The sequence below is a fragment of the Danio rerio genome, chromosome 16, assembly GCF_052040795.2.
Source record: "Danio rerio strain M-AB ecotype USA chromosome 16, GRCz13ab, whole genome shotgun sequence".
Lineage (NCBI taxonomy): Eukaryota > Metazoa > Chordata > Actinopteri > Cypriniformes > Danionidae > Danio > Danio rerio.
The window spans coordinates 27,343,154-27,365,194 of NC_141036.1; the positions used below are offsets into that span (position 1 = coordinate 27,343,154).

At 34.9% G+C, this 22,041-nt stretch overlaps 3 protein-coding genes across 15 annotated transcripts in view; 1 reads left to right on the forward strand and 2 right to left on the reverse strand.

Moving 5' to 3' along the window:
- fxyd6l (FXYD domain containing ion transport regulator 6 like) overlaps positions 1 to 8,508 on the reverse strand; it is a 45,534-nt gene extending 37,026 nt beyond the window's left edge. For 6 of the 8 annotated variants that reach the window (XM_087286097.1, XM_087286095.1, XM_087286092.1 and 3 more), the window contains exon 1: positions 8,336 to 8,457. In XM_087286097.1, the coding sequence (XP_087142223.1) occupies positions 8,336 to 8,357 (22 nt within the window). In that variant the 5' untranslated portion in view covers positions 8,358 to 8,457. 8 annotated transcript variants of the gene reach the window in all.
- Positions 1 to 22,041, forward strand: part of si:dkey-56f14.7 — a 51,198-nt gene that overhangs the window by 26,534 nt on the left and 2,623 nt on the right. For 4 of the 6 annotated variants that reach the window (XM_087287059.1, XM_087287061.1, XM_087287060.1 and 1 more), the window contains 6 exons: positions 2,769 to 2,905; positions 4,961 to 5,073; positions 7,901 to 8,008; positions 8,215 to 8,294; positions 10,732 to 10,809; positions 10,962 to 11,998. In XM_087287059.1, coding sequence (XP_087143185.1) covers positions 2,769 to 2,905; positions 4,961 to 5,073; positions 7,901 to 8,008; positions 8,215 to 8,294; positions 10,732 to 10,809; positions 10,962 to 11,174 — 729 coding nt within the window. In that variant the 3' untranslated portion in view covers positions 11,175 to 11,998. Of the gene's footprint in view, positions 1 to 2,768; positions 2,906 to 4,960; positions 5,074 to 7,900; positions 8,009 to 8,214; positions 8,295 to 10,731; positions 10,810 to 10,961; positions 11,999 to 22,041 lie in introns of those variants that run through there. The other 2 variants (XM_087287063.1, XM_087287064.1) reach the window with 1 other exon arrangement.
- Positions 11,847 to 21,483, reverse strand: pon1 (paraoxonase 1). The gene is given in 9 exon segments (NM_001004542.1): positions 11,847 to 14,638; positions 14,871 to 14,999; positions 16,621 to 16,702; positions 17,005 to 17,205; positions 17,290 to 17,416; positions 18,029 to 18,194; positions 20,912 to 20,967; positions 21,087 to 21,157; positions 21,350 to 21,483. Coding segments are annotated over 9 exon segments (1,071 nt in total). The 5' UTR covers positions 21,427 to 21,483; the 3' UTR covers positions 11,847 to 14,476.

Genomic DNA, 22,041 nt, shown 5'->3' on the forward strand with positions numbered 1-22,041 from the left:
TATACAGGTCATTGGCTTTTTTAGCAGTAGTTTCTGTAATACATTAAACATGCCTCCGTGAACCATTTATATTTATTTCCATCATTTATTAATCAAGATTATTTAGTTTTTAGGGAAAATGGATTCTGACCTGGAGCAACCTGTGACGGACTTTAACAGACATGCTATTCTCAAAAAAAAAAAACTTTAATATAAAACAGCAAAAATTTCCAAAAAAAGCAGTTTGCATCCCTACACAAATGGATGATCATGAAGCGTTATACAGTTCTTTTATAACTTCTATGTGTGAGTGTGATCATTGGGATCTATTAAAGTACATACTAAAGTCTAATTTGACTTTCTTTTAGGCTATATTTAGATACAAACACCTATTTAACTACATTGATGCATTGGTTGTCATTAATATCAAATATACAGATCAGTTAGAACTATGTTCCACTATTAAAATAGCAGACCACCCATAAACATCGTTTAGAGGTATTTCATGGGAGATCAAATGTTAATTAGGGGACAAACCAATCATTGAATATCACAAATTAGAATTTGTGGACCTAATAAAAAAAACATTATCCAGTGAAAACTGTCATTTGAACTGTGGCAGGGCTAAACTGCTTATTGCATCATAATCATAACCACAAACTAATAACAATATGAATCAAACTGTTAAGATTTATAATTTTAGTCCACTGACAGTTTCCTAGTCAATCCTATATTCCAATGACATTATACCAGAACTTCTCTGTCCTGTCTTTAGGCACTCAAGGCAGTGACCTGTAAGCTCCTGACATGCCCTTCCAAAGTATCGGTTGCTATCTTTGACACCTGAATCTGCAGGTGGTACAAGTAGGAGTTGACAGAAAATTCACAGTTTCCAAGTTGTAATGAGAATGTGAATGCTTTTCAGTTAGAATCTTATAGTTATGATATATTGCCTGACATGCCCACTTCCAATCATCAATGCTTGGGACGCTGGAAATAACTTGCTCTGTATTGAAACGAATAGAGACATTCCACTTTGTCATTGATATAGTAAACACAACTTTAAGCTAGGGTCACACTGCACCTGTCGCCCCATAGGCTTCCATTAATGTGCATGTGAATGTGGCAGACAGAAAACAAGCTTGTGCAACAAATTTCGCAGTTCACTCCATTGGAAGTTCAAGCTTGGTGCATAATCACATCACACGATTGCATGAGACCAATCAAAGATATAAACATTACTTCTCTGGACAGAAATTTAAAATATGGACCAATCGTTTGCTTTTTTTAATGTCTAATCATCTGGTTTAATCCCACCCCTTTTTTGCTGCGCTCTACAACAGAATTTTGCACGCACAAACTCTAAGTTGATCACGACATCAGTATGTACAAAACCTCATTCATACACTATATAAAACTTGTTATTGTACTTAATGCTGGGGTGCCAAAAAAATGTGTAAATAACGGCTGTTAAATTACAGAAGTTTACCGTAAAATACCAGACATTAAATTACAGACATTTCTGTAAATTTAAAATACCAGTAAATTTAACGTTTATTATTTTACAGTAAAATTCTGTAATTTAATGTTTGTTATTTTACAGTATATTTCTGTTATTTGAAGTTTGTTATTTTACAGTAAATCTCTGTAGTTTAAAGTTTGTTATTTATGGTAAATTTCTGTAATTTAATGTTTGTTATTTTACAGGAAATTTCTGTAATTTAAAGTTTGTTTTTATAGGAAATTTCTGTAATTTAACGTTTGTTTTTATAGGTAATTTCTGTAATTTAATGTTTGTTATTTTACAGGAAATTTCTGTAATTTAATGTTTGTTATTTTACAGGAAATTTTTGCTATTTGAAGTTTGTTATTTTACAGTAAATCTCTGTAGTTTAATGTTTGTTATTTATGGTAAATTTCTGTAATTTAATGTTTGTTATTTTAAAGGAAATTTCTGTAATTTTATGTTTGTTATTTTTACAGGAAATTTCTGTAATTTAATGTTTGTTATTTTTACAGGAAATTTCGGACATTATTTTAAGTTTTTTCCTGGCAGCCAAAAACAAAAACAAAAAAACAACATAAAATAACATTTTTTTCAGTGTGCATTTCTGTATTTTCTGTTCACACTCAGGTGACAGTTTAGAGTTTTTGGCCTTTTATTTTAAGCTTGCTACATTTTCATATAATTCTCAACATCATACAAAAATTGCCATCTCAAAGAGTCCCATTCCCCATGTTTGCATCTAAACTAACAGATGCTTTTACATGAAGGCTCAATAAGACAAAACTCATGTTGAGCAAGCGTGCGAGTAACCATAACCAATGTGTCCTGTATGCAGACATTAGCTGGCCCACTCTCTTTAGTGCACTGTGTCAGCTTGTTTCTCTCCAGGCTCTGACTGTGTCACAGCACTGCTGGAGATTAGACTGACAGGGCCTTAATCCCATAGAGTTCCTCAGTTCCCCATGCCAGACCAACGCTGTGCCAGGCCTGTACCCGACGGCCAGACAAAGGGTTGCATGGCCTGAGATAAAGAAAACTCCATTAAGCCAGAGGCTAGATAGAAGTACTACATCAGAAAAGAGACTGACTGAATAAACCGCAGTATAGCCAATGGCAATTTTAAGTTTGATAAGACACAAAGCAGTCTTCAACAGCGAACTAGAACGACAGCTGGTGGAGCCTCTGGGACTTTAAGCCAATGAACGTTATGTCAAAAGCAAAAGCGAAATTAGTGCTTTTTGCAAAAATCATTGTTTGAATGTCCATGTCTCTGACTGTGCAGGTGGAGAAAAAACAGAAAAGGTACATCACACAAAGTGTCACATCACGGTTTAACACAGCGGACAAAGACAGAGTTTACAGGCCAATGCCCAAGTCAGATATGTTGAGCCAGGATGACCCCAAATCCCGCCCAATGCTGTAAGTACATGCTCTTATTATTGTGTAGAAAATGCAGATTGAAGCACTTTACTCCTGGTTATAAAGGTCTTGCTGGTTATGACCATTTTTTTCTGTTAAGTTCATTATTAATTTGGTGTAAGCATATGCTCAATTAAAAGCACTTAATAGGCCATAGCCATTAGTGAGTAACTACTTCAAAAACAATTTTTTCTTATACTTTTTGTCTATGTGAACAGCAACTTTGTCTTGCTGCTTTACGAATTCACCTTTTTTGATACACTGTGTTAAGTTAAAGCCAGTTTGCAAATGGAAGTTTGGTATTTTCTTACTTCTAGTGATTTACTTACTTCTAGTTTATCTGATTACATTACCCACAAAAGAAAAAACACCACAATTTAGCATGCAATTATCAAACCAAAAAAGGCTTCAATTTAATGAAATATGTGCAATGTGTTTTAGAGTAAAGCAAGACACTGTGTTCTTATACATTATCCAGTTCATTCACAATGAATACTGCTTCACACAAACTCCTCTGCCTCTGCTGTGATTAAAGGTCTTTCAGCATGCATTTGGGAATGCAACATGTACTATGCACCAACTATCTTTTGAAACAATAGAGAAAAAAAAAAACTCACAATAGGGGGAAAATGTGGGACAGGACTTAATTTTGTCCAACAGAAAATGATTGGATCACTGCCCAGAGCTGATTTGTTTTTACTGTGATTTTTAGAGTAAAAAAAAAATCTCTCCATGTTTTATAGCCTTCCACACTCTTTTTTCACTTGGCTGCATCTTGAGTTTTTAAATAAAAGAAAATTGTCTTAATTGACTAGTCAAGTTATTAGCACCATGCATCACAGGAAGCAAACACACGGATGGCAAAAGCAAACCACAATTAGTGCTAGTAAACACTTATAGTGTACTGTAAAATCCATCCATCCATCTAAACAGTGATTCCCAAAGTGTTTTTGTGTGTGTGAGGGGTAGGGGTGGTGGGAAGGTGATATTCCCAAAATATCATACATGTAATGAAACTATTAGAATTACAATATTTTATCCATAACATACAGAAGAAAAAAATACTATTTAATAGTTACAGTACATAAAAATAACATGCAAACAAAAAAAACATCAGCCTTTCAATTATTTTTCCATTGAATGGAGACCCCTCTGGTTATTACGCTAGATAAATGGCACAACAATAGTGTTAGTAGCAACAGATAGATTTTATGGCACAATGTTAAACTTTGACACTTTTACGGCACTCACATACATTAAAAGGCCACGACTAAACAGAGGCTCCAAGTGGCAGACTCCAAAATTAAACCAAGAATAGTCTTGTGCTGGAAACATTGTGCCCACCATTATCATTAAGTGAGGTTAATATTTAATGAAACAAATGAACAATGACTATTAAAAATTGATATGATTGTTGCACCTTTTTTGTGTTGTCAATAAGCTTGGTTTTATAGTTTCTATTGGTGTGTGTGTGTGCATGTGTGCAATGTTTGTATGTTTAGAACCACCTCAGAGGATAGTGGGGAACCCCTGTATTAAGGGATAGTTCACACAAAATTATTATTTACTTATTATTTACTCTTCCTTAAGTGGTTCCAATCTTGTATCTGTTTCTTGATTAATTAGCAATTTTCATTTTTGGCTGAATTAACCATTTAAAGGACTATGAAGAATTCAGAAAACCTTGTGTTTATCAACACTTGTCATGTGGCTGTCATGCGAACTATAGCCTAGTGCTTGCACTTGTGAACAAGTAACAGACAGAACGTGATTAAATGCCTATGCTTACTGCGATAATTGTTTGTTCTTTGATTAGAAGTAAAAAGTACATTTGCAAAATTCATTAATGAATCTCCAGGCACAGTTCACATGCTGAAAGCAAAGTTCTTGTATGCCTTGGTATAATGCTCTAAAAGAAGAAGCATGTGTAAACATCACATCATTTTATTTTGCCAGCTAAAACATCCAGAGTCATTTCACTGCAAGTTTGTCACGCATTATTGCCAATAAAATAAGTGATTAAAACACGAGAATGCTTTTTTTATGTGTGTTTAGAGAACTACGAGAGAAGCTCCAGCCAGAAGTGATCGAGCTGATTAAACAGCAGAGGCTGAACCGTCTGTGTGAAGGCACTTGTTTCAGGAAGATCAGCGCTCGTCGCAGACAAGGTCAGTTACCCGTTCAAAACAGGGCTACAATTACATGTGCAGTTTTAAACTCAGCTACATTAAGAGACTAATTCAGACTGCATGGGTTTACTTCCAATTTCAGAAAACATGCAGTTATGAGACCAGCAAAGACACTGCATTATATACCGCAGCTTATCATCATGTATAAACACTAACTGATTGGAAACACTGATGTCTTTCTATGCACATTTTTTATATAGGACAACACAAGTTTAAGTTCCCTTGTCCACCTTATTCTAATGCACATACTATCTGTTTGATACAGGATTTAATTAAAACACAACTTATGGATACCAATATATAAATAAAAAGGAAAATCTCATTCTGTATTTGAGGCATACAACAGCCTATGCGGGGTGAAGAAAACAGCATTATTATTGTTCTTGCTTTGTTCCAAAGCATGTTTTCTTCAAAACCATTTGATATAAATTATTCATCACATATTCAGCATGAAAGGGCAGTCGGTTAAAGGGGCAGACTTAATGATGCTTTTAATGAGAAATGATTTACTCAGGTCACTGATGCTTTAATTAAAATCTGACATCCACTAACTTTGTCAGAATCAGAATCGATTTTATTGCCAAGTGTGCTTTACACACACAAGGAATTTGTTTTGGCTACAGAAGCTTCCAGTGTAGATAAAGTGACGCTGACAAGTGACAACACAAAATAAATGAGAAAAATACGACAAACATTAAACAGAGATGCAATTAGACAAAACAACCCTGAATGATGAATTGTATGTACAAATCTGTTATAAATATACAAGCTAAAAGGTGCTGTGCACAAATGCGTATGAGACAGTATTGCATTATTTGAGGTTTTGTAAGGTTTGTTGTCATCTTAGTAGAAAACTAAATAGAGGATCTGCACTTATGCCAAGATTTCATCAATAGGGTATATGTACAGCTGCTGTTTCTTCCCATATTGGTAAACTTCTGGTGAACGGTTAATGTGACTTAATTTCATAAGGTTCTTTTTATAGCATTGATATTGTAATGTAAATAAAATAGAATCAGTTATACAGACTAGCATTCAATTAGTTGTTCAAGTGTAAAATGAGATGAAAAGCTGTTTACACGCAAGTGCCCGTCAGGATCAGCAGGCAAGCACAGAAACTCCATTGAAAATACTGGAGTAAAATAAAGTTCATATTTTAAAAGACATGACACAAGAAAATTGAATTTAAATGCAGTGCTTTGTGTGCAATCTGAGACAAACTTTATATTGTATATCAAGCAGGTAGTGGAGATCATTAATTTTCAAAGAAAATAGACCTTAAACGCGTCAATTTTATACTTAAACTATACAGTTTACTAGAAGTGTTTGACCCAGGTTGCTGCAAAATTAAAAGTCTTTCTGCATACTCCTGCATATACCCTATTACCTGTATGTGCAGCTTTACTCGGATGTAAACAACAGTATGGATTGCATGGTTAAAGTATAACTGAACTCGTTGTTCTGCCAATTTATGCTGTCTAAACCATGGGGGGAAAGCATGGAAAAGCTCCAAATCATGCAAACAAATACTTGGTAAGCAGAAAGGGGTGCAACATATTGGCAAATTGAATTTAAAAGGTGGTAAAAGATATGTATGAGCTGTATTAATTAAGATATTTCACTTTCAGGACCAGAAATGATAAGGTTAAACACGTCACGAATGGTCTTAAGATTCTTGGCCTGGTTCAGATTGGTTTACCAGAAACACCTTTTGTTCCTCACAGTTTTTTCCTAACGTTTAGCAGTCTGATCCAAATGTTTTTACAGTCCTAACAATTAGTACAGCCCAAAATATCACAATAATGAATAGGGTTTCACAGCAGTAACAAGAAAATTTTTATATGTTCAGCATCAATGTTTCTTTTGAGTGGGTCCAATATGGCTGATTGATGAGATTGAGGTAAAGTTGGTTTTAAATTTGTGCACTTATTTTTGATAGTGACAACTATCTATCTATCTATCTATCTATCTATCTATCTATCTATCTATCTATCTATCTATCTATCTAGAGAGAGAGAGAGAGAGAGAGAAAGAGTTTACCACACTACTTTAAATATTCACTCTGAAAATACATGCAAGTATGACTTCAAAACAACATTAGCACTGTTTAATTGACTGTTGTAGTTTGATAGTCATTGGCTGATAATATGATTTCCCTATTTAGAATTTGCAAAGAGCACAGTAAAATATGACAGCAATGGATTATTATAAAGGCAATAAAAAGACTAAACAAAAACTGACTGCAACAAAGCAGTGGTTGAGAATCAACACAAACTTGTCATTTATGACATCCATAACACTGGAATTGACATTTTCAGTAAAATCTCAAAACATAAATTGACAGAGAAAGTAGATGTTAGGATTATATTGAAACATCCGTTTATATTTTCCAAAACAACCAACCGCAGAGTTATTGGATCTTATAGATAACAATCTGTAAACATTTTTTATAAACATGCGTTATAGATGTGACCCAAAAAAAACTCCATAGTATACAACATAATTTGTAGTAATTCTGTGAATTAAACTGGAAAACCTCTATTTTATTTTACAATATGCTCCAATATGGATGTGACGTCTCTTTGTTATAGATGTGACATATGTTAAATTGTGACTTTGGTAAATCAAATATAATTGTTAAAAACATTGACAGAGACATTTAAGTTTTTACAGGACTGTAAAATTCAAGCCAACACAAAATACATAGAAAGGGTTTTGCTATTTTGGAGAAAATTTAATGTTTTTGATGGCAAGGTTGACATTTGCATGAAATGCTCATATGTTTGTCTTTATACTTCTTCCCTAGACAAGTTCTGGTATTGCCGTCTGTCACCAAACCACAAAGTGTTACACTATGGAGATATAGAAGAGTTCTCTCAAGGACAAATATCACATGACTCTCTCCAGGACAAAGGTATAAGCAACACACCTTATGCCAGTTATTAATGAAAACTCCCGTCTTGTGACTTTTATACCACCTGTGTAATTTAGTTAATTAAATATTGATTGCTTATGTCATACAAAAGCACCATAAAGTAGGTGGTGTATGCTTTATAAATGTTCAAAATAGAATAGCTTTGTGAGGCATAGGCCTAACATTCCATCCTTTTCCACATTCAGTGACAGTAGCAGATATCAAAGCAGTGGTAACAGGTAAAGACTGCCCACATATGAGGGAGAAAGGAGCACTTAAGAATAAGGTAAGAATTAATTACTGTAAAAGAAACTTAAGTAAACTCACCAGGTGTTGTGGATCCAAACATAAAGCATACAAGTTATTTTATAGAAAAAAAATGTCCAGGTTTTTCATCCCAGCTTGATAACTAGCAAAACCTCCTCATCTTCAAAACAACGTAAAAGCACAAAAGTGGAACACAAACATCCATATAAACAGCTGAAAACAATTAGTCCAGCAATTAATCGTTAATGTCAGTCAAGTCCACGTGACGCCATCTAGTGCTTAGATGTGTGTAAAGACATAACTAATGTGGCTTATTCAAGTCTAGTTGCATTTTTTATATGAATAATACAGCAAAAACAACATATAAAAATAAATATATTAGGAAAAAATATGGCTTTCAGATCTTTCCATTCAGATAATATACATTCAGAGGCTATACAAAAACAAAAACATGTAGCTTACAGAGAGAAACCAAAGTAGTCCAATTGTAAGGCACTTTTAGTTCTCAAAACGTTCTGGGAGTATTTTCTGATGGTTAATCTGAAAGGTTTTCTTTATGTAAACAGAACGTTCAGTCTAGGTGGTCGTAAACCCTTTCAGATTCTCTTTAACTTCTCTTTTTAATAAATTACCTCCATATAGCAATCAGATTTGACTTTTATTCTCCCATGTCACTAATTGAATTGTTGTTATTAATTATTTTCACTCGTTAAATGTCTTCACATAGGCCTAACTGCCTATTCTTAATATCAACACTTAAAATGGTAATTTTTAATATCAATAATTTGAATGTTACTAAAGTTAATTTATGATATTATGAATGCAATTGTTACTAAGATAGCCATTTTTAATCTCATAAAATATATTCATATCAGAAATGGATTTCAGATGTAAATAACTTGTGTAACATGTTGAAGTACATTTTGTGATATCAAGAATTTCCATTTTAAATATCAATATAATTCTTGACATCAGTCATTTAAACTCTTACTAGCAGTAATTAAATTGTTGTTATAGACATAAGCATAGACATTTGCACTTGTATCCTCTTCATTACTGATATAAAAAATAACGGCCTTTAAAAGAATAAAGATATGTGTTTCTGATATGTATAAGATTTTTTACTTCAAAGAATTCCATTTTTGACATAAATTAAATTTGAATAGCAGCATATGGTGACATTTAACTACAGTGAAAACACAAATTCGTTATCAAAAATGGAAATTGTGAAATTTAATTGTTCATATAAAGAATTAAGTTTGGTACTAGTGGAAATGCATTTTTTTACATAAACAATTTAATTTTTGATATCATTGTATTTCCTAGTAATTAATTAAAGTCAAAATTATATTTAATACTTAATATAGAAAATGCAGTTCCTGATACCAACATTTTAGTAATCAACAATCAGCATTTTCATAACAAGAACTGTTTTTCTGCAAATGATGACATCATTGTTGATATAAAGAATTAACATTGTGAATTGTTGGAATGTAATTCTTGAAATCAAGAATCAGATTTGAACAATTCTTCATATCAACAGTGGTAAAAATTTGAAATCATGAACTCATCCTAAGAATGAATAAAAGCCGAAAGGCCTTGCCATAATGAAGCATTTTTCAAGAGTTCGTACTTAGCTGATGATTGATTATAAGCAAGTTTGGCATGCTGTCCCGGGAGAGAGCCCTGAGCCCAAAAGGTCCTTGAGCCCTGGGCTCCCTCCAGTTTGCAGGGCGAGAGTGGAGCTTTGAGCTCAGGTAGATCTCGACAACTGAGAGATGATGACTAAAATGAATGCTATGAAGAGATATGCTGCAGGATGAGAGTTTGACTGTAGTGCTAAATTTAGATTGATCAATTCACTTGTAGTGCATGTTTTTGAAATGTAGGAGGAAACCGGAGAACCCGGAGAACACCCACACGAGCATGGGAAGAACATGCAAACTACGCACAGAAATGGCCGCCGGCCTGTTAAAGGACTAAACCGGTGGCGGTGACGTTCTTGCTGTGAGGCAACAGTGCTAACCACTAGGCCACCGTGCCGCCCTATGAAGGGAAATTTAAAGAAATAAGGATGGAAGGGGGGATTCTTCAAATCAAAGATGGCTATAGTGAGAAACCAGGGCACTTTATTTTGGGTTAGGACTGGCCTGATTGGTGGATCATACGTAGCTAATGCAGAACCAGCCGTGTTCAATCATAATCACGTGATCCTTTCGAAATTAGTTTATTAAAAACTTAATTTTGTATTATTAAAATTCCTTTTTAAAATGAATTTTAACACCAGATCCTTATGTAGCTTTAAAACTGAACCCAGCTGTTTTTAACGGTTAAAAAAAGACATCTGCTGTGTGCACCTGTAATAAAGTGCAAATGGGATTTGGCGAACAGGAAGTGAGGTCAGGTACTCTCGGGTACCTGGGCTTGACAATTGTTTAACTTCCTCTGCTTTTCAGGAGTTGCTGGAACTGGCCTTTTCCATTCTTCATAACTCTGATGAATATTTAAACTTCATCGCTCCAGACAAGCATGAAGTGAGTAAAGGATCACATTTATACCATAAAAAGATCATACAATGATTATTTTGGTCTCATGGAAAGGTAAAGAGTAAAATATTTGACTCATACACTGCTAAATTCATTCAGTGTCTTTACTAACTGGAGCGCAATTATATTTTCCCCACTAGTACTGTATATGGACTGATGGTTTAAATGCTCTTTTGGGAAAAGAGATGACAAGTGAGCTCACAAGATCAGATATGGACACTCTGGTTACTATGGAGCTGAAACTTCGCCTTTTGGACCTCGAAAACATTCAGATTCCTGATGTCGCTCCTCCTGTTCCCAAAGAGCCCAGCACTTACAATTTTGTTTACGACTTTACCCAGCAGCACAATTGAGACTGGAAATGTCCATCATCAGCTGCAAGGATGTATTCACCTTCTTCTCTTTTATTCTATTATACGTCTATCCCTATTATATGGACGGAATCATTTTTTCTCCTCTAGATTGTGACTATGATGTGATGCTTTAGTTTTATATTCCCTGTAAATTACTGCGATGACTTCACTGAGGAAAACGACAGTAATATTTCTTTTTAGTCACCTGTTTTAACAAATACTCAACTTGCTATCATGCACAACATTTTGTGTAACTAAAGTACATGTGTACATGAAAAAAAAAGTTAAACTGGATTTGTTTCATACTCATACATAAAACACCACACATAACTCATTCTTGGACTGTTACAAATGTGCTAGTAATTTGATAAAAAGTTAAACTAAATCATCCTGAAAATTAAAGTGACAGTTAATTATAGAGACTACTTTCTGCCATGGAATAAAAAAAAAAAAATCAAAAAGGTAATTATGACTTCTGGCTTGAATTGCTTCATTTACTCAAATGGATTAAGTTCACAGTACTCATTAGGATTAGTTTTTGAACTTAAATGTTTTGTTGCAATCGGTTTCCTTGGTTTGAGTTGCCTTAACTTTTTGGTTTTTACAGTGAACAGGCTAAGAAAACAATATGATGAAATAAATCATTTCAACTACCCCCACCCCCTCCTGCTGTCTCTTTAAACTGGGGTATTCAATGAATAAAAGTTAACAGAAACAAAAAACAAATACAAAGTACAGTATCAAGTATCAATTATAAAAAATAAGGCAATCATTCTGGATCCTGATCATTGTTTTGTGCAATAAACATGGAGATTTTGTCAGCAGCTGATGTCCAGATCTTTAATGTACTCATTTGTACCAAGTTCACTCGAACTGTGGATAATTACAACATTATATTGTCCTGAAGTTGTACCAACCACTTGTACATACCCAAAGTATGTGGAGACAGGCAATGTTGGGCTAGTCATGCCCATAGCAACCTGGTGAAAGGGGTGGTTCATTTTTCTCAAGAAGTGGACCTTTTTGCAGTTATTCACCTCATTTTCTATTTAATTGTGAGATTTTAATACTGACTTTAGGTAACATTTTAAGCACAATTTTTTTTTTTAGCTCAAGTAGCTTGTCGGATGGTTATGATAACCACACTTTTTGATGCACCAAAAATGTTTACTAAATATTTAGATTAAAGAAATATAGCAAATATTTATTTTTTAGAACACAAATTTATTACATCGTATTTCATAAAAAACAGTTTTAAATTAAAAACTGTAGTTTATTGTAATTTGAATAATAAAAAAATTTAAACGTAATAACAATAATAATTTAAAGCATCACAATTTTTGTAACCACTATTGTAAAAAAAAAAGTACATTTGAAAATTCTTAGATAACAACAATTACCAAATTAGTATTCAAATTTATTTTAATATGGGTCGCTTTTGGTGCTTCACACTTTTTTGTCACGTTTTCTTTTAAGAATAAGGTCCAAGATTTAGAAAAAAGTTTCTTCATTCATTCATTTTCTTGTCGGCTTAGTCCCTTTATTAATCCAGGGTAGCCACAGCGGAATGAACTGCCAACTTATCCAGCAAGTTTTTACGCCGCGGATGCCCTTCCAGCTGCAACCCATTTCTGGGAAACATCCACACACACACTCATACACTATGGACAATTTAGTCTACCCAATTCACCTGCACTGCATGTCTTTGGACTGTGGGGGAAACCGGAGCACCCGGAGGAAACCCACGCGAAGGCAGGGAGAACATGCAAACTCCATACAGAAACGCCAACTGAGCCAAGGTTTGAACCAGCGACCTTCTTGCTATGAGGCGACAGCACTACCTGCTGCGCCACTGCCTCGCCTAAAAGTTTCTTGTCAAATGTTTTCTCTTTTTAAAAACAATACATTAGCAAAAGATGATATCTCTTGTGTCAGATGTTTTCTTGCACAGCTGGATGTTGGACTCTTGAAAAATAATTGTTTGCATCGGCCAAAACTGATTAACTAAAGTCACTCCAGGATTCCGCTTGATCTTAAAGCCTTTTCGATGGGTTATTTTTACTATTTATGTTGACATAGCAGGGCTGCATGGTGGTGCAGTGGGTAGCACGTTCGCCTCACAGCAAGAAGGTCATTGGTTTGAGCCTCGGCTGGGTTAGTTGGCGTTTCTGTGTGGAGTTTTGGTGTTTCCTCCGGGTGCTCTGGTTTCACCCACAAGTCCAAAAACATGTGGTATAGGTGAATTGGGTAGGCTAAATTGTCCGTAGTGTATATGTGTGAATGAGTGTGTAGATGTTTCTCAGTGAAACAAACATATGAGCTGGAAGGGCATCCGCTGTGTAAAACATATACTGGAAATGTTGGTGGTTCGTTCCGCTGTGGCGATCCCAGATTAATAGAGGGACTAAGCCAAAAAAAAAAAATTAATGACTGAATGTTGGCAGTCAAAATAGGACAAATGAGCATGAGCGGTACAAATTCTGGATTTTTGTCAGTGAGGGGTGGGTCTTCCGAACCGCTACGGGCCTGCTAGTAGTATTATGCAGAAGTTAAGCCAGCCAAACAGCTTTTTAAGATAAGAATATTGTAATGGCTTAGTGGAAGATAATTTGATCACGGACTATTTTGTTCTTTAAGATAAAAAGGTCTTTGGCATACTAACATTCTTTATCATCAAAAAGATGATTATGACACCTCCAATTGCTGAATCAACCCAACTCTAATATCATTCATATTGACATGGTTTGGATAGACTCCCTTGGTCTTAAAAATGCTAGTGCCATTAAAGTGCCATTCCGTACATTTTGGAAACATTCAACTGTACTTCATCTACGCAGATAGATCCTTGTACTTATGATAGTTGAGACACATTGATTCCAGGCACAAATCATTGCCTGTTCCCAATAAACATTCACTAAGAATATCATGAATGATTTAGCACAAGCTGATATTTCAGATCTAACACACAAATACAAGTCAAATGACATCTTTAATTTGTTTGTCACAAAAAAAGTGTAAAAAACTATGCACACAATCCAAATTAAATCTTTATAATTATCAATCCTAAGGAGTTTTATCACTGTTTACTAGGGGGTGGTTCTTTCTTGATTTTTATTTTCATTAAAATGACATGTTCTACGATTTGTTTGTTGAAACCACGGCAGTTTTATTTTCTGTATAAATGGAAAGCAAATGACATTCGTCTTCTCCCTTTTTTGCTCATCCGACAAAATGGTCTGATCAGTGACTCAAAAACCGCAGTGTGATCTGAACTGTGAGATTTGTGATCCGTTACACCACTACTATTTACGATCACAGAGGAGAACTTTGTGATAAACTGTTCCAATGAGCACTTTTCCTCTATATGGAGCTGCCACTGATGAACCAATGATCACACTGCCATTATCTGAATACACCTGAGTCACCAGAGGCTTTTCAGAGTGGATGTTCTCAATCTTGATTACCTATTGGAGGAAGTGGAATCATTATTTATTTTTAGAGGATACTGCTTCATAGCTGTGAAATAATGGAAAAAAATTAAGAATATGAACATCAGATTTCATATAACAAATTCTAACAAATAAATAAATTCTTAAACACTAGAAAATTCAATAAACACGCTAAAAAAAGGAGTACTTTCTATAATAAATATGTATTTCCAGCAAATATAGAAAACAAATTCACAATAAGACACACCTCAGAACCAGGTGGATCATTTGGATCACCAAGCATGAACTTGAAACCATTTGGGTGGCAACCAATCCACAGATCTCCGGACTCACGGTCTAGCTCTATGTTGTCAGCGAGTGAGCCCACATTAATCTCCTGAATGAGAAAAAAATGAACATGAAGTCATATTAACAGTACTAACACAAAGGATTTTGCCACACCTGCCTGTGGCTGGAAACCCAAGTTAAAAACAGCAGTGGATATTTTTACTGGCAGTGGTACGGTACGGTTCGGTTTCATATGCTTTTATGACCATTTCCACTGTCAAAAGGCGTACCGAATCGTACTGTACCACTTTTTCGGCACCCTTTCGAAAGGGTACCAAACACGAGAAAATGTACCAAAAGGCGGAGCTAGACGCGCAGCTAAACGCTATTGGTGTACAGAGATACGTCATTCGTTTACTCAACAAGCCAAAATAAAAACAAAAGAGCCACCATGTTTAAGATAAACAGCCAAGAGATTTTTTACAGTGTAAATATATATATATATATATATATATATATATATATATATATATATATATATATATATATATATACATATAATAACGAGCCATGGTCGACCCGGGCACAAAAAAACCTTCTTGTCGTCTTGATGAACAGTCACAATGCCAAAAAGAAGAGCAGATTTACCCTGTTTCGCTTTCTTCCTTGCCTTCACTGCGCATCTATATCTGAAATAATAAACTTCTTGAGCTCATGATAATAACATGCGCTTGATTATTGACGTGCTTTTAAAACCCAATCCTGTCAGAAAGTGACAAACGCGAGACTGAAGCACGAAAAACAAAGAAAAAGCCGAAAAAAGGAGCACATTATTTTTTCAGCAAACCTGAACAAATTGCCATGTTTAACTATTATTATCATCACCTTTTGGACTATTATAAACACAGAATGATGGAATCATTCTCTAACAAATGTCACACGTGCTGTTGAAGATTACAGACACAGATGAGGGGTTTGCAATGACTGTGAGCTATATTTCGTGTTGTTTTTTAACCTAATTAAGGACTATATGTCTGCTGTGTGTAGTTCTTCTGAAGTTGATAACATATCGGAGACTCTAAGGGTCTGTATGTGTTCATATATATTCATTTATTTATTTAATATATTAACACACGTTACAGTAGGCTATTTCGCAGTCATTGACCTGCAGTTATAATCAAATCCTGTTTATAGAAAAGTTAGAAATAAACATTTATACACAAGTATTTATGTGTGTTTTGTGAGAAGGGCTTCTCATATGATATGTAAGCGACCCGTACAGCTTTACTGTAGACATTTTCTTGAGCTAAAATGATTTTTACAGAAACTTTGTCATACACAATGCCCACCAAAAGGGTACCCTTGGTAGTGGAAACGCAAGCCTGATAAAGGTGGCCCATACCCACCCGAACCGTACCGTACTGTACCAGTCAGTGGAAAGGAGCCATTACTGTACAGTCTGTAAACTATGCAGTTGTTATGATTTATATAACTGTATTTTGGCTGAACTAAAAAAATTCTAATTTATATAATAATTACTTATTTATAATAACCGCAATATGATTACTACAACTACTGTTTATATATTTTTTGTAATGTGAACCAGAGTTTTTGCAGAACCCACAGGTAAATTTCTGTGAAACATTTCTGTTTTGTCGACAACAGATTTAAACTATTCTATGTTGTTACCAATATATATATAGGCAAATAGTTCAATATCTTGTGTTTACCTTGACACGAGACAGCACAGTGTTTTTCTTTATTTCCAGCACAGTAACTGTGTGCTTCAGAACATCTGACACATACAAATACCTGAAACAAATAATAGCTACTTGCAATAAACACACGAAGACTAAAAAGGGACAGTTCACCCAAAAATGAAAATTCTGTCATCATTTACTTGTTGCAAACCTGTTTGAAATCTGGAAAGCTTGTTTTTCCTACTACAGAAGTCAATTGTTTAAGATTTTCAGAATTTATTCTTTTGTGTTCAGCTCATAGAGGTTTTGAACCACTTGAGGGTGAGTAAATTTTCATTTTTTGAGTGAACCATATCTTAAGAAATGTAAGTTGCTTGAATTTATGCACATTTTCAGATTCATTTTTAAACTTGCCTTTTATCAAGGGAGAGGTTTATGCCGTTGGCAAGTAAGAATCCATCTGCCACAACCTGCACAGTCTCAGGACTGTAATAGATGACGTCACACCACGGCAAAGTGAAGAAATTCTCCACAATCTTCAGAATCTCATTAGAGAAGTAATGATCATTGGTGGCATAAAAGCTTTCAGTCCCCACGGCCACTATATCATTCACACTGACAAATGCACAAACAATATATCATTCCATTTCTGGTCAGTTTTATGGTTACAGTAACATTATGGTTTAAAGCTGCAAGTACCTGTGCAGCAGCTCATGCTCGATGGTCTTGATGTATTTAAGAGCATGTTCATCCTTAACAAATTCAAAAATCTCCACTTGACTGTTGCCTCGAGGATGATTAATAACAAATAGGTACATGGTACCATCTGCAGAGTAAGAGGATGAATTCTAATTCTTTTTGCAAGCTCATTGAATTACATATTTGACCACTAGATGACTACTTTGTGCTTTTTAAATGTTTTGAATTCAGATAATTAGTTGCACATTCACACATATTAATGAAAAACAGCTAAAAGTGCTGTATTTTGCATGCCAGACCTGTAGATGGTGATGTTACTTTACCAAAGTAACACTATGTGCAAATGCACAAGAATGCATTCCAATCAGAGGGCCTCATCCCTATCCCCTAATCGCTTTGAAGGGCTTAACCTCTGAAGAGACAACTTAGAAGAGATTAGGGCATATAGATAAGGCCTTTCGGATAGAATGCACATGAGGTATGAGTTAGGGATTGTGTTTGTGGGCATGCCTCCTTTAATAATCATATGTAATTGAATGTAGAAATTAGCCATTTTTCTGAAAATATACGTAAAATAGTCATGCTTCCATGTGGAATCGGCCTGGTTGTACCCTTAGAAAACCTTTATTCCAAAGTGGCCAAGTTTGCAAATTTCAGTTTGGAATGACATTTCAATATGAAAACCATGATTGCTTTTACTGAAGTAAAATGTATTATATATTTCTTATAAATGGCAAACCTTTGTCGTCTGTGTACACACTGATTCCATGGGGATTAAAAGTGTCTTGGTCAAAGTCTCCTTTGATGCTCAGTGCTTTGATTTTAGGTTCAGAATCCAACAGATTTAGTGTGTAGATCTTTCCAGGGTCATCTGAACAGAATGGTAAACCTGGAGCCTTCACACCCTATGTTTAGTTGATTATAAATCATTAGGCACTGTCAGAGTACAAATAGGCTACGCTAAACTATTCTCACACTCAAACATCTGAATGTATGAACTTTTCACTACTTGCACATTGCATTTTTGTTTGTATGAACACACAAATGACAAAAAACGACAAAAAAGGCTAAGCCTATATATAACTGCAAAATCCATAGTTTTGTGGATGTATTTACATACAAAATGGCTATTTTTATTTAAGAATTTACTCTCAGAGATGACTGGGGATAGTTTTAACAGTTTTTTTTTTTTTTTTTTTTACGTTTTTCTCTATATCTTTGAGATCTTTTAAGCATGTATGTTTGAAATGTATTTAAACTAGTTATAAGTACCTGCAAATAAATGGCATAAATGTTATTTATGCAGCACAAACTGAAAAATTCAGTTTAGTTTCAAACAGAAAGAGGAGAAATGTTACAATTAACCCAATAGTCTGGGTTAGTTGTAACACCCTTGGGTGAGAAGTCACATTATGGGCCCTATAATACATCCGCCATAGTTTATGTGAATTATTTATTTATTTTTATTTCATTTTTTTGCTATTTTCAGAAAGGCACAGTTATCATTTTCATGTTTTGCAACACATGTTTAACAGCAAACCCATTTGTGCCACATTGTGGACTCATGGGTGTTCTGGTCTGAAAATAAGGTGTGTTAAGGCGCATTGTAAGTGCATTGCTATTTTGAGGCAACTCTTGCTATTTTCAATGAGTGCGTTATTTATGCAGCTATGTTGGTCCAAACAAAATGTATTGGATACAAACAGAATGTACAACATTAAACAAATATGCTTACATATGAAAAAATTCAAGGATTAAAATGTTAAATGTATATATATATATATATATATATATATATATATATATATATATATATATATATATATATATATATATATATAAAATGTTCTACATACAATAAAAACCACTACCTTCTACCATGCTTCTTCACTTGTGGGAGGCTTTGAAATCCGGCTATGTTGTAGTTAGTTTATTTATGACAATTTGCATTTGTTTAATGCTATTATTAGTGGTAGTTTTTATTATATTCATATTCATATTTGGTTTTAGAGATGTATACCATAAGGGCATAGGAATAGGAAGCGTGTTTGGATACAACTCAGTTTTTTGACCATACTTCGTTATTATTGCTTGCTGGAAATTAGGACTGAATATAGAAATAGTTTTAGAGAAAAAAAAATTGCACATAACTAATTAAATTAATGGATGTCTTCAGTGGAGTGCGTACAACGTTTCCCTGCTCCACAAAAGTAAAGGAGTAAAGACTAAAAGGAAAGGTGTAGTTTCTGTGGATGGTCTTTAACTGTTTTTTCAGTAGTGAAGCATTCAGTTTATCGGCTGTGTAAACACCATGGCGTGACGCAACTGACTCTAGAAAACAGGAGATTACACTCTGGTTGGTTTAATGCATAATATGATCAAAATACACCCATAACTCATTAGGAGAATAAACACTACCCTTATAGACTATGTACTGGTGCAAAGATCGTATTTTATTTGTCCGTAAAGTAGTAAAAGGGGATTCAGACCCTTAGTGCTTTTGCGCCATCTAAAGCTGACTAAAATGTGCTTCAGCTTTAACAATTGAGCTCTATTTGTGTTTGCAGCTTCATGAGCCCAAAGAGTACAGGTAAAACATTGTCGATAAACCCCAACTATGTTGTCACCTCCCATTATCTCGCGTTTGGTCTCATATGGACCAAAAAGCTGACTGATTCAAGGGTGTGCCTTCTGCAACTGCATGGGAGGGTTCCTTGTTCAGAATGCCAAACCCGGAAAAGTGTAAACAAATTAAGGTTTAGTACCATTATTACAGTAATCGTCACTCACCACGAAGGGATTTGTCCTGCAAATATGTCTGGTAATCTAATAATCCATATCTTTTGCATTTATTTGGGAAATATAGCTAGACTGTTGCTTCTTGGGTTGTATTGCTTGCTCATGTCACTTCACTGTTACACACATGCTCTAATCTGTTGTTGAATAACCAGTCAGAGTGATGCTGATTCTACATGCTGAATCGGGTCAGTGAGCTCCGACATTAACCTGACGAGAGGCAAGCAAGTGTGGAACTCACCAAACCAACCAGCCAGACAAAGACTGACCGACGAAGCCCAATGAGGGGTCTGTATGCAGACCTGGTGTAGTGCAATTTGAGTTGCATTCAATGCTTTTTAACATGCTCACCTAACCCCACCCCTAATCCTACCCGGCCATCACACTGACGTCACTCTCTCCATTGAGTGCATTCTGACATTGCATTGCTGAGTGATACAATCTCAGCTTGCATCATAAAGACTATTGAGCCCAAAAGCGGACTGTTGGCTTGGTTTATCCCAACCCAAAAAACATTATCACCATCAACATGCATTAAAAATATCTACACACATAAATTACATAATTTAACTTTGATGAGCTTGATTACAATTCATGCATTTCACCATTCCAAAAATAAGACACAAGTAAAAAATATTACTAGCTCGAGTGTAGTTTTTCCGTTTAACATCTGCTGTGTCACAGGACTTTCCTTTTTTGTATGTGGAATGAGGACTAATCTGAGCATGTGTGAAGTGAATCAACTGATTAGTTATAGAAATTGGAAGTGTTACAACTGACCCTTGTTACAACTTTCCTAGTCTTATGCTTAGTCATTGTGACATACCGTACTCAGAAAAGCTAGTCCATCGTCAATTATGGTGATATCTTCAGAACCACATTCTGTTTAAAATACGAACATTACACAGTGCATTGTGGAAAACACATTAGCACAGTAAGAAATATGACAATACAATAGCAGCAATGTGAAAATGAGGCGCTAATGAAAGGTGTACACTTACCAATGCCTTTTATTAGGTGACAGTTGGGAAGGTAATTCTGGGTTAGCTCTCTGTAGGAAAGCGCTACGTGTCTGCAGAGAAAATACAATTTAAACGATTTTACAATGGTGTCATGCAATAGATATGTAGCCCGTGCTCAAGTTTGCGAGTGTCACACAACTCCAGCTAAAAAAAATCGAAACGAAAATCTTTACTGCTGCAAACGAAATTAAATTCCAATTCACGTTTATTGAATTAAATGTGGAAAGTAAATGTTGACAAACCTCAGTGTGACGAGCCTTTCTCCGATGAAAACTGCCAGAGCAACAACAGCTAACGAGAGAACTGCTAACTTACCCATACTGACTGACTGAAACACTCAAATACAGTTCATCAATACAAAAACGAAACATCAGTGTTGCCATGTGCTCGCATTTTACGCTCTTTGGACTACACTTGCATGTCTTATCTCTAAATCGAAGGAAACTTTGTTTCTTGGCCAGTATACAGATTATATTTTTATAGTATTATTCTGTTTTCTGCATAAACCTGAAAGACACTTAAACAGCATTTGTTATTCTTATTGACCAGAAGTTATATGGCATACAGTGGTTCTACAATATTTCTTTTTTCAATAGTTATTTTGGTTTAGATTTTCGTGTTAGTTTAAGTCAGTGTTAGTTTTTATTAATGTTTTTAAGTCATCGTGACGTCTTGGACACATCTGGAAATGTGTTTAATTTCTGACAAGAGCCTGTCAGGGCCAAAAAGTACAATGCATTCAGTGGAAAGTACTGTTGTCTGACATCTGATAAATTGACTTTAATAACAGTAACAAAATTTGCTCCAAGTTTAGACGTTAGAAAAATGACCTAAGAAAGTTGTCAGCTGTGAAAATTGCATCATGAAGGATCTAGTGCCATTGTAAAGACTGAAAGATTATTCTTGCAATTAATGTAATTCAACATGCCATCTA